The sequence below is a fragment of the Pygocentrus nattereri genome, chromosome 6, assembly GCF_015220715.1.
Source record: "Pygocentrus nattereri isolate fPygNat1 chromosome 6, fPygNat1.pri, whole genome shotgun sequence".
In the NCBI taxonomy this organism is placed as follows: domain Eukaryota; kingdom Metazoa; phylum Chordata; class Actinopteri; order Characiformes; family Serrasalmidae; genus Pygocentrus; species Pygocentrus nattereri.
In genome coordinates this window covers 22,384,900-22,398,241 of record NC_051216.1, presented here as the reverse complement: position 1 = coordinate 22,398,241, position 13,342 = coordinate 22,384,900, and the positions used below count along the sequence as shown (strand labels likewise).

General features: G+C 37.4%; 1 protein-coding gene across 2 annotated transcripts in view; it reads left to right on the top strand.

Annotated features, from left to right (window-relative positions):
* Positions 1 to 13,342, top strand: part of zak (sterile alpha motif and leucine zipper containing kinase AZK) — a 32,473-nt gene that overhangs the window by 4,577 nt on the left and 14,554 nt on the right. For both annotated transcript variants that reach the window (XM_017692366.2, XM_037539504.1), the window contains exons 2-11: positions 701 to 895; positions 1,971 to 2,058; positions 6,922 to 7,023; positions 7,306 to 7,371; positions 7,503 to 7,531; positions 8,156 to 8,293; positions 8,593 to 8,679; positions 9,070 to 9,144; positions 10,847 to 10,953; positions 12,029 to 12,164. In XM_017692366.2, the coding sequence (XP_017547855.2) occupies positions 737 to 895; positions 1,971 to 2,058; positions 6,922 to 7,023; positions 7,306 to 7,371; positions 7,503 to 7,531; positions 8,156 to 8,293; positions 8,593 to 8,679; positions 9,070 to 9,144; positions 10,847 to 10,953; positions 12,029 to 12,164 (987 nt within the window). In that variant the 5' untranslated portion in view covers positions 701 to 736. The remainder of the gene's footprint in view (positions 1 to 700; positions 896 to 1,970; positions 2,059 to 6,921; positions 7,024 to 7,305; positions 7,372 to 7,502; positions 7,532 to 8,155; positions 8,294 to 8,592; positions 8,680 to 9,069; positions 9,145 to 10,846; positions 10,954 to 12,028; positions 12,165 to 13,342) is intronic.

Below are 13,342 nucleotides of genomic sequence, written 5' to 3'. Positions count from 1 at the left end.
TTCATTGGAATTGGGGTTGTAGAGGAGCATAACATTTTCAGTAAAAAATAGTTGTATATATCAAAGCTGAGTAAAGTTGAATGTAGATTTAATGTTAAGTGTAAATGGAAATAAACACTGACAAGCCAAGTATGTCTGAAATGTGTTTTAGGTCTAATTTAAAATTTGCCAGGTGTCACTTCCCGACCCCTGAAGTAATTGCAATTATGTAGTAATTATGACAGGTCAAGCTGTCATGCAGTTTTGTGCGCATTCTGTTCATATTTACAATCGCACACTCACCTACACACAGTGTCACTTTTAAAGACATTTACATAGTCTTGCATTCACGTAGGCATGCAAACACACCCCTCCCCCTTGCGCATGCACATCCCATGCTTTGGAGACAGCCAATGACACCAGAGACAAAGCTGTTACCCTGGGGGCATGCTGAGCTCAGGACTGCCTGTAACTCTAGCTGTAGCTGTTTGTGTGTGTGTGTGTGTATGTGTGTGTGTGTGTGTGTGTGTGTGTGTGTGTGAGGGTGAGTATGTATGTCTGTGTCATTCTAGGAGTGTGTCCATGCTGTTGGACTTAAATAGTAGACACAAAGTAGTGATGAGCTCAGAGCTCATATCTGGACGTTATTGCGTACAGGAACTCTCTCAGCTTCATCTCTGATTCCCTCTTTTTCTCTCCCCTCTATTTTCTCTGGCTGTAGAGCGGAGCGGAGTGTTTTAAAAAGTGTCATTATGCCATGGCGTCTCTGGGCGCCTCCTTCGTTCAAATCAAATTCGATGACATCCACTTCTACGAGAACTGCGGCGGCGGCAGCTTCGGCAGCGTGTACCGCGCCCGCTGGATTTCGCAGGACAAAGAGGTGGCGGTGAAAAAGCTGCTGAAGATTGAGAAAGAGGTGGGAGACATAATTGCCTGAGCTTTTCATATACGCGTTTTAATTGTCAGTGTGATAATCATTTTAATTGCCTCTCTGCATGTAGCGCCTGGTGCTGACTTTTGTACCCACCAGTCTCGATTATGCTTCCCCCCTGCTCTGAAGAGGGTGTGTGTGGCGCTTAGTGTTTCATTCGTGATCAGAGAAATTCATGCACTGTGTCTTTAAGAGAAAATTAGCATATAATTAAATCATGTTAGTCTCAGGTGAGCACTGTATTTGGCTCTAAATTACTTTGAAGTGATGGATTTGTCATTTTGCCCTGTAGTTTTTTATATTCTGTAATTTTAGTTCAGAAGTTAGGCTATAGCTTGTTTTTCATGGTATTGTGTTTGAGTTTATGCATTTCAAAAAGTCTCAGAAAGTATGGATTATGCAAGGGAACTTTGATATTAAGGCATATTAAGGTTTAAGTGAACTTGGTAGTTACTTTTTCAGCTACCTTTTAAACAACATTCAGTAATATTTAAGCTAATACTCTCTCACTAATGTTTTCATTGCAAAAAATGAAAATTCATGTCTTGCCATACTAAACTGGCCTAGTAAAAGTAGCTTTTTAGATCATGTTTTATAACATTTTATAGCACAAGCTTTTGCTAGAAAATTGGAAAAAAAATCCAGGTAACACTCTATTTGGAGTGATCCTTTGTGGACGATTAATAAACACTTAACAAATTATCATTAACACCTCAACAACATATCAGTAGAAGTAGCAGTAGTGAAGCATCTGAATACATTGAAGTAAATATCTTGAATGTGTTCTGGTGATACATTACTTACCGATATATTAAGCAGATGTGTTGTTAATGTGTTGCTTCCATTGTGCAAAACCTAATCATACCCAACCTTACCCAAAACCCAGCTATAACCCTAACCATAACATATGACCCTCATATGTTTTTGATATATTGCTGAGAGTCTGTTGAGTGTTTGTTTCATCTAAAAATATATTTTTATGCAAATTGCTTGAAATAAAATTTTTTTTGTCATAATCTCTTTTGTGCTTTTGCCATGATTTGCTGCTCCTGTTCCACAGGCAGAGATCTTGAGTGTCCTCAGTCATCGCAACATCATCCAGTTTTATGGCGCAGTTCTTGAGGCTCCAAACTATGGAATTGTCACAGGTTTGTTTTAAACAACACTTCCGCCTTTTAGTCATTTTGTCATCAGTGAAATGATTGGTTTACTCTCACTATCTTTGTTTCTTTGTTGAAGCTTTATTTGCTTCAGGTTAATAACAAACCTGTAGGAGTATATGAACATTTCTGTTTACTGGTCATCCAGGGAATGGTCACACTAAGTCAACATCTGTTAATAAAAGCGTATTTTATCACTTCATCTCTGGGTCATGATGGCGCTGTTGAGTGTATATATAAAATTATTAAGGCACCAGGGTGGTCATCCGGTCTGGCTTTTTTTAAACTTTATTAGATTTTATGATGATTCATCATTAGCATTTTTTCAATGAATTGCATGTTGCAATAGAGCACACAGAAAACAAATGCAAATGAGCTTTGAAATAAAGTTGGTGAACAGATTAAGATTTCTTGACTTCACTGGATTTAAATTGATGCTTCCATTATAAAATGCTTGGATGCCACATTGTTGAAATCTCAAATTAATAAACAAGATGAGACAGGTTTATCAGTTTTAGACAGGTTTCTGTCCAGTTCTGCCCTTCTAGCACAGTAACCCTCTTATTCTTTGGATTCTTTATACAGTTGCATGCAAAGGTTTGAGCACTCCTGGTCAAATAACATGTTGTTTTGATATTGAAAATAGGTTAACACATCCTCTACAGGGAACAGGCTCAATTATGGCATGTTTCTGCATGTTAGTGCATAATTTATTTGTTTGCATTAAACATATTGGTTAAAAAATGCAATATAAAACATGGTGTGACATTTGCACAGTCCACATCAGTAAATATATAGTAATTGTGCAATTAAAATATGCAGAGGTGTGTTCCCTCTAGAGAATGTGTTAACACATTTTCACATAGAAAATCAGCAAAACATGCCATTTGACTGGGACGCCAATTTTTTTGCATATAACTACACCCGTGGAATTGATCATGGGATGTACACATCTCTTTGATTCATCTAAATTGACAGTTTGACCTTTTTCACCTTTTTCCATGAAATTCAGGCATATTTTCCACAAGCTGTGCAGAGCTCTATATAAGTAAATAATTAAATTTTGCTGTTGTTTTTTTTTTCCTTTTTCTTCATTTAAAAGACACAGGCCAGATTTGGTATGTGGTCAGCTCTACAGTAGAGAGGCTTGGAGAGATGAACTGGCTGTTGTCAGGGAGCTGTCGTCTCTATTTATCAAAGGCAGATCTAATTAGCACCAGGTAAAGAGAGACGTTTACAGCCAACTCGGCTCTTGTGTTTCCACTTTCATCAGCAAGGCTATAAATCTTCCCTGTCCCATCGTATTTCACTACTGAATGAGCTGAGTACCTGCATTTAATAGACTATACATCTCAACCTCTCTATTATCTATATGACCCATGACCTCTATGTGATATGACTCTCAGTAACTTTGCTAATTTCAGTCAGCTAAAATGGGAAATTCTGGTGTGGTTAGAAAACCAAAACTGCTCCCATACATTTATGAATGTGGTCTGTCAGTTACTTCTGCATTACTTCAAATATATGATGCTGTGTTTATTTAATAACTGAGCAATAAATGCAGTACTCATTAAAAGCCAGGGCAAGCATATAGAGGAGTTCCTAGAAAAAGTCTTTTAGGAAGTTTGATGAAAGAGAATGTTGTAATGTTGCATGATGTTGGGTGTGTCATGCAAGTGAATACAAAGTCCAGAGCAGTGAGAAGTGGAATGTTAGAATGTTTATTTTACAAATATTTCTGCCATGAGATTTCAATTAGCTAGCATTGTGATTTGTTGTATTTTTGATGCTTTCCTACATGAAACACATATACTGTTTCAGAGTTTTGTCAGTGCTGGATTTCTCCTAACTCTTGGAGGTTCAGTCTCTGCTCATGTATAATCAGATGATGTATATGTGTGTGCATGTCTCTTTGGAGATTCCCTGCTTATGTGTGTCCTAGTGTGTGGGCTAGAGTGTTTTCTGTGTGAAGGACTATATGAGAGTGTTGTCCTTGACAGGACAGCACATAAGCACAACCCTCAGAGAAGAAAGAGAGAGAGTTTTACTCTTACAGATAAGGGAGCTTTACTGATTTATCTTGTGTTTTATCTGTCACCGTATATATGATGCATACTTACATGTCTGGTTGGAATCCCTTGGTAAACACAGTGGCCACGTCCCCCATGTTTCCATGGGAAGAGACTGGACAGTAGGGGTCACTCTGTCTCCTTCATGGAGCGATATACACTGCTCAAAAAAAATAAAGGGAACACTTTAACAACACAATATAACTCCAAGTAAATCAAACTTCTGTGAAATCAAACTGTCCACTTAGGAAGCAACACTGATTGACAATCAATTTCACATGCTGTTGTGCAAATGGAATAGACAGCAGGTGGAAATCATTGGCAATTAGCAAGACACACTCAATAAAGGAGTGGTTCTGCAGGTGGGGACCACAGACCACTTCTCAGTACCTTTCTGCTTTCTGGCTGATGTTTTGGTCACTTTTGAATGTTGGTGGTGCTTTTACACTTGTGGTACCATGAGACGGACTCTACAGCCCACACAAGTGGCTCAGGTAGTGCAGCTCATCCAGGATGGCACATCAATGCGAGCTGTGCCAAGAAGGTTTGCTGAGTCTGTCAGCGTAGTGTCCAGAGGCTGGAGGCACTACCAGGAGACAGGCCAGTACACCAGGAGACGTGGAGGAGGCCGTAGGAGGGCAACAACCCAGCAGCAGGACCGCTACCTCCGCCTTTGTGCAAGGAAGAACAGGAGGAGCACTGCCAGAGCCCTGCAAAATGACCTCCAGCAGGCCAGAAATGTGCATGTGTCTGCACAAACGGTTAGAAACCGAGTCCATGAGGATGGTATGAGGGCCCAACGTCCACAGATGGGGGTTGTGCTTACAGCCCAACACCGTGCAGGACGCTTGGCATTTGCCAGAGAACACCAGGATTGGCAAATTCGCCACTGGCGCCCTGTGCTCCTCACAGATGAAAGCAGGTTCACACTGAGCACATGTGACAGACATGACGGAGTCTGGAGACGCCGTGGAGAGCAATCTGCTGCCTGCAACATCCTTCAGCATGACCGGTTTGGCAGTGGGTCAGTAATGGTGTGGGGTGGCATTTCTTTGGAGGGACGCACAGCCCTCCATGTGCTTGCCAGAGGTAGCCTGACTGCCATTAGGTACCGAGATGAGATCCTCAGACCCCTTGTGAGAACATATGCTGGTGCGGTTGGCCCTGCGTTCCTCCTAATGCAAGACAATGCTAGACCTCATGTGGCTGGAGTGTGTCAGCAGTTCCTGCAAGATGAAGGCATTGAAGCTATGGACTGGCCCGCCCGTTCCCCAGACCTGAATCCTATTGAGCACATCTGGGACATCATGTCTCGCTCCATCCACCAACGTCATGTTGCACCACGGACTGTCCAGGAGTTGGCAGATGCTTTAGTCGAGGTCTGGGAGGAGATCCCTCAGGAAACCATCCGCCACCTCATCAGGAGCATGCCCAGGTGTTGTAGGGAGGTCATACAGGCACGTGGAGGCCACACACAATACTGAGCCTCATTTTGACTTGTTTTAAGGACATTACATCAAAGTTGGATCAGCCTGTAGTGTGTTTTTCCTCTTTAATTTTGTGTGACTCCAAATCCAGGCCTCCATTGGTTAATAAATTTGATTTCCATTGATGATTTTTGTGCGATTTTGTTGTCAGCACATTCAACTTTGTACAGAACAAAGTATTCAATGAGAATATTTCATTCATTCAGATCTAGGATGTGTAATTTGAGTGTCCCCTTTATTTTTTTGAGCAGTGTATTATCTCAGCTGTATAGTTGAATCAAGTTGAGTGATTAGTGTTCCCTTCCACACACAATGAGGCATTTAGCAGTGCAGCAAGACTAAACATCAGTAATTATAAAAGATAAATAAAATACACTTTATAAACTATATAACTTATATAACTATAATATATATAACTATATAACTAATTTTTTAACTTTACAAACTTTAATAAACATAGACATAAAATGTCTATACATTGTGTTAATATTTCATGTAATATTTCATTTCATGTAATAGTCTCTTACCGCCCAGATAAATTTAAATATAATTTTTTAAGCATAATTTTTTAATGTGTCTAAAACGTTTACTCAGCACTGTTTATATACAGTACTGTGCAAGTCTGAGGCACGTAAGCACTTTATTTAAAACCATTTATAAATGTGTTTTTCCTTGTTAAAACACCATATAGTAGAATACTTGCAAAATAAATATAGTAAAAAGCAACAAGTGTTAATTAACCCAACTGCTAATGGATAATAACTGCAAATAATTATTTGTATTTATTCTAATATTACTGTTTTTCTGAACAAACAAAAAATGTAAAATCTAATTTTCTTAGGTCACTAAAACTTATGCACAGCAAAGTGAAGAAGAAAGAAAGATGGAATTCAAAAAGCAATGATCACTGCTATAAAGCCTCATATCCTGGATGGCAGATGCACCAACTAAACCTGTTAACTAATGAGTTGAACTGATGACTCTTGTTAAATAACCTAATATTTCTACTAAAATATACTACTGTACTAAAATATAACATAATTATATATGTTAAAATAACAAAACAATGAAATATATATGGATTTTTAAAAGTAGTAATGTTTGATGTTCAGCTAGTGGTAGAATTATATGACTTGTGCATTTGTTTCATGGTAGTTACAGACTAATTTATATTAGTTACTAAGTAATAAGCTTAAAGATTGACAGTGTAGTTTAGTTGTAGTTTAAGGGATCAGTCGTACCATTTCAAGTGTTTCTCTTCTCATAATTGCTGTATTTGTATGTGTGTGTTTCAGAGTATGCCAGTGGGGGATCGTTGTATGAGTATCTATCAAGCGATGAGAGTGAAGAAATCAGCATGAAACAGATCATGACCTGGGCAACAGAGATAGCTAAAGGTGTGCACACACACATGTAGACACCCACCCAGTTAGTTGTTACAGGCTGCAAATTCTGCATGCCATTGCTAAATATTAGCAATTAAATAACATACTTTACTGGCTGTTTATTTTGAGCTAATTACAAAAAAACTGAATGACATTCATTAATATGCTATGTAAGGTGATAAATTGTGTGTTCAAACATTGTATCATATATCACTAGATGTCCATTGACAGTGTAGATATAACTAAATTTTTTGAAAGTTGCTATAACATGATTTTTCTCGTGTCTATCTGCAGGAATGCACTACTTACATGCAGAGGCTCCAGTGAAAGTTATTCACAGGGATCTCAAGTCCAGAAATGGTATTTTTGAAAACAGATGGGTTGTTTGTATGTTTAAAGGCTGTGGTCGCAGTAAAAGAAGCCTAGTTAGAGCAGGAAGAGTGACAATTTCCATTGACTCACTGACCTGTTTTCTATGTCTTTCCTGTCAGTGGTCATGACAGCAGACAAAGTACTCAAGGTATGTCATAAAAAATGTTGCTCAGTTGTTATTCAGAGCTTTCATCTGTTACATTCTTGTTACATTCTTAATATTAAAGGTGCCAGAAAGAACAACCTTTGGCTCTCTAAAGAACCTCTTAATGGACAGTCCTCTAAGAGAATATTTCAGTGTTTTTCAACTTCAAACATTACCATGGACAATAATTTAGAAGCTTTCCCCCTGCAAGTAGTAATAAAATAGATGATCTGTTTGAAATGCACTTACAATAGAAGGCAAATGGGAGTTTGTTCTGATTCATTGGATTTTCTGTTCTTTTACTAAGTATGGGTATTGAAACATTCTGTAGGGAACTAAAATGTTTTTTGTCCAAATTAAAATAATAATTTGGACACCTTTGTGTTTTTAGAGCTCTAAGATTGTGTCCATAAATTTAAAATGACATGGCATATAATAATAATAATATTTATTATTATTATTATTATTATTATTATTATTATTATTATTATTATAAAGTGTATTTAATTTGATTTTGTACAGTATTGTTTGAGAAGTGTTTTTTTGTCTAAAGTTTCTGTTAATGTAAATGTTGAAGTATGTATTAATACAGATTTCTGAACATCTCTCTTGTGTATTTTATTTTAGATCTGTGATTTTGGGGCATCCAAGTTCCACTCTCACACCACACACATGTCTCTGGTGGGCACATTCCCTTGGATGGCCCCAGAGGTCATTCAGAGCCTCCCTGTGTCTGAAACCTGTGATACATACTCTTATGGAGTGGTGAGTCTATGCATGTGTCTTTGTGGCCAAATAGGCACAAAAGGATGTGGGACAGAGATCTATTCTGTGACTGTGTTATTCAAAGGCAGGGAGAGAGGAAGCAAATGGAAAATGTATAGTTTGTTTATCTAAGTGATCAAGGCAAAAGGCAAAACAAGTGTAGCTCATATATGATATGTAAATTATATGTGAAGCTTTATTTGTTCATTAAAAAATTATAAAAGATACACACAAATAAACAAAGTATATATTATGATTTTATGTGTGTGTGTGTGTGTGTGTGTGTGTGTGTGTGTTAGGTTCTGTGGGAAATGCTGACGCGTGAGATTCCTTTCAAAGGACTAGAGGGGTTGCAGGTGGCATGGCTGGTGGTGGAGAAAAATGAGGTAACTAATTGTGTTATTAATAGTTAACTGTTCTACAGTAGCCATACTCACTACTGGGTCTTTATATGCACATAACAGTAGCTGTGTTCCAACTCAGTCCTACACTGTAACATTGGATCTCCATTTTTTAAACAGAACTTAAAAATGCCAGTTGTGTAAAAATTCTGTGACAAATGGACTGACAGAAAATCACTTCGAATCACTTTGAATGTACATACATTTTTTTTTTCATTGAATTTTTTTTTCCTTCTCCTGTAAAGTTACTTTTTCAAGATACAAGGTTCTGTTGCTATACATTTGTATCTGGTGCATATTCTTATCTGTGTTTGGATCTTTCTGTAGTTTGTGTCACACAGTGAATGAAATTTTAATATGGTGATTGTGTTGCAGAGGTTAACTATTCCCAGTAGCTGTCCTGCCAGTTTTGCATGCCTGATGAGAAAATGCTGGGAAACAGAGCCATCGGTAAGAATCAAGTCAAGTCATTTGTCATAACTAAGACTATGTTTATTTCCCTATACATAGTGTTGGTCAGTGTATATTTTGAGTATGAGCTTACATTTTGCAAATACATTATGGGTTTGATATTGCATAGCAGCCACACAATGAAGTTTCAGTTATGTGTGTTGCAAAACATTACAATACATCCCCTTCAGCAAATTCATAGCCATTGTTATATTAGTACAAGATACCATGAAAAGTGGAAGTTATTAGCACAACAAATATGTATCCCTGAGTGAAAGAGTAGTCAGTTGTTTTTGTGAATACATGATCTGATGTCAGGAGCATTCCCTGTCTTTTTAGACTTTTGAATTATTCCTAACATCGGAATCTTGTGTTCATGGAGAACAAGAAGGTATTTCCATCCTGCTATAATCTTTCTTGTCCAGTTCAGTTTGTCAGGTCACATGTCCCCTCAAACACTCCACACCCAGTTCAGTGAGGATAATAAATAGATGTTCTCTGGCTCAGCCCTCATCCTGCCAATCATTAGGGAGCAGTAAGGGGAAAGTCTTTTATTTACCAGTTCACATAGAGGTGTATTACAACACTGTTTATATCCCTTCTAGAAAAAGACTTTGCAGACATTGTTCTTTCTTAGTATGACTTCTTTCATCATGTCTTTAATATGGAAAGTGCCTGTGTTTTAAAAAGAATTTGTTTTCTTTGCAAATGTATGATGTATTTTGATATTTAAAGTGATTATTTGATTACTTTTGTTCTTCTGAAGCAGTTGTTAAAGTATTCTGCTCTATACAGGAGTAGCCTGTGGTTACATTAATAAAAACAAACAATTTATAACAATAATAAGACGTTCATTACACAGCTACATTCTCTTTCAAAGCTTTTAGAACATCATTACAGGACTGTCAGTAATATATCTCACATCCCACATTAACTCCTTCATGAAATCATAAAAAGGTCTTTTACCAGCCTGAGGTAATCAAAACTGCATGGTCTTCAATATTTGCCCTGTACTCATATTCAAGTTTTGTCAAACGGATTCCTGGATTGTCAAACAGTTATAATGGTTAACATCTTCTACAGAGAACACATTTAAATAATATATATATTTTTTTTTCTACAATTTCCATTTATTGCTGACATTAAGACATTGGAAAAACAAAGCTTAAAACATAAAACATGCACAGGCCACATTAATGTTTTTTTTTTTTTTTTTAAATAGTAACTGCATTAAACATGCAAAAGTCTTTAGAGGATGTGTTTTTACCAAAGATCAATTAAACATAATTTGAGCAGGGCACCCAGACTTTTGCATGTGACTACATTGAACATCCTGTATATGTCTGCAATAATCAGTAAGCTTCTCTTTTCTCTGTATGAGCCATTTACTTCTGTTTAATCACTCATGTAAACTTCATCTCTGATTATAAAATCCACCTGACTAGTGTTACAGAGTAACAGAAGGGTTACACATGCAGTAAAATAAATAAAATGCAGATTTTGATTTTGATTTTAGCACAGCAAACATTCTGCTCTTCTGTAGTGCAATAAATAGTTGTCCTATTTCTGTTTGAAATATCAGTCAAATCAGAACATTTCTGCAGTGCAAATTATTATCTGCTGTTATGGATATGATTCCAATATCATTGTGTGTCCTTACAGAATATACATACTAATGAAATCTATATGGTTTCTGTTGTAGAAAAGGCCTGTGTTTAAAGAGATCCTGTCCACACTAGAGGCCATGTGTAATGACAGCCAACTCTCTGACCGGTGCAATTCCTTCTTACAAAACAAGGCAGAATGGAGGTAATGTTATTGACATGCACACAAGCATATACACACACACGATCATATAGTTAACTGAGAAAACATAGAATTGGTATTACAGATGCGTATCGGAAACGAAAAGACAGTGATGCCATTAACAAAGTTATTGCAAGCAATGCATACCAATAAAATAACACAGAAATCAGTACAAACAAATAATGTATAAATTAATTTTAACTAATAAATTACTTTGAGTGAACAATATATTGAACAACAATTAAAAATTCAAGAACAAGCTGACAGTCTCATTTTGTTGCTGTTGTAGCTTAATATGAAACATAAGTGTGAAATATATCATAGTAGCTGCATATCAAGATAAGTTTTTTTTTCTGTGGTAATGAAATCCAAGTTGGCATGAGGCATTCCCGTAGTGAAGGCTGGGTTTCATCTTTTGGCCTGGTGACAGGCAAGTCTAGAAGAGTCTGTGCATCTGATACTATATTAAGAATCTGGAACAGATTCAGGAGATGAGAACAGGAGATTCCGGTCCCTCAGGTTTTTCTTTCTGCTAAACTATGAGAGAGGGAGAGAGAGAAAGTAAAATGACTGCAAAAAATAAAAAGAAAGCAAGCCGAGGGCACAAGTGAATGTGAAATTCTATGTGCGTTTGTCAGGAAAGCGACAAGCAAGGAAATCAATTACACGGGAAGTTTGGGGTGGGAGTGGAGGACTTGCTGGGAGACCCGGGGAGGGGGCCAGTTGAGTGGGAGGTCTGGAGTTGCGTCACATGTCTGTTTATAAATAATTGCAGTGGGAAGAAGATTTACAGCCACAAAAAGGTTTCCTTTGCCCCCTCTGGTGGCCATTATAGTAAATGTGCAAAACAAGTGTTAGTATCATCACTGTTCTCCTGTTGAGTTAGAGTATGAATTTTTAAGTCTTTTTTTCATCCGGTGCAAATGTCAACATCAGTTATAAAATACATATATACATATGTAAATATGTGCATGTATTTGTATATAATGTGCATATGCAGAATGTTACAATACAATATGTAACTGATACATGAAAGAAAAGTTCTTCTGTGATAAGTGATATGATTCTGTGTATTCAGACGTGAGATCGAGGCCACTCTGGAGCGCTTAAAGAAGCTGGAGAGGGACCTGAGTTGTAAAGAGCAGGAGCTAAAGGAGAGAGAGCGCCGCCTGAAGATGTGGGAGAGGAAGCTAATAGAGCAGTCCAACACCCCGGTGAGTTCTCCGTCTCTCAACTATCACTACTTGCCTGTAGTCAGACAACATAATCTGTACTCACAATGCGTGAAGCCCACTCACTTGGTTGCCTGTGTGTGAAATGGGGAAAATGAGTCCTTTTAGTCAGCCCCTTAAGCTGTAGTCTTATCACTCACTTACTAATCTTAAGCCCTTTTTTCAGTAACTTCAGTAACTATTAAGCATGCTTCAGTAGCTACTATAAACTATTCAGTAGCTACTATAAACTACTTTATACAACAGTTCATTTTGATCGGTTGAGAACCGTCCTACTATTACTTATATGATCTAACTATCGTTCCACTGAGCACTGACTGCTAAGTAATGAATTGCAATGTGCTGCAGCTAACCATTTTTAAGTTTCTACTTTGGCACATATAAGAACAGAAATTAATACATTAGATAACTTTTATAAGATAACCTTTGGCCTACTGCCAATTTAATCAGAGAAAAAGATGGTGACAGCAGCCCTACATTAAATTTTGAACGATGTGATGTTGAGTGTTCTGTAGCTTAAATGAATTAAACTACTATGAAACTAATATGTTATGTAGTTACAAAAGTAGAGAAATAACGTGTCAGCCCACAGACACACAGTTTTAGGGGTTAATCTCCGTTCAGAATGGTATGTAGTTCAGGACTAGACACTATATGTCCAAAGGTTTGTAGACACCTGCTCATTCAATATTTTTTCTTTTCTGAAATCTAGTGGATTTATATCTTTGCTGAAGCTAACAGCCTCTAATTTTCTGAGGAAGCTTTCTGCAGTGAAAACTGGAAAGCTGTATTTGCAGTGCAGCTCACTTGTTGTTTGGTTGGTGTTGTTGCTTTGTACAGTATGCTGACAAACAGTAACCAGGTTGTGTCCATATTGCTGGGTATAGAATGCTCACCATGCTCAAATAAACACTAGTGGACTTATATATTTGCAAACCTGCTGGCCTTTCTCTGCCTGTTCCACAGAGATTTTCACCCTAAACCTTTTCTGTAGAACCTTCCCTTTCTTTCAAAGACAAATCACCAATTTCCTCTGTTCTAGTTGGTGTTGGTGATCTAAAGCTAATTCCTCCTGTTTCTCTCTTTCTTTGTTTTTTGTTATTCTTCTATTTGTGCGTTTTTTGGCCACCTATCATTGTCTCATTGTTCCTTTCTCCCAC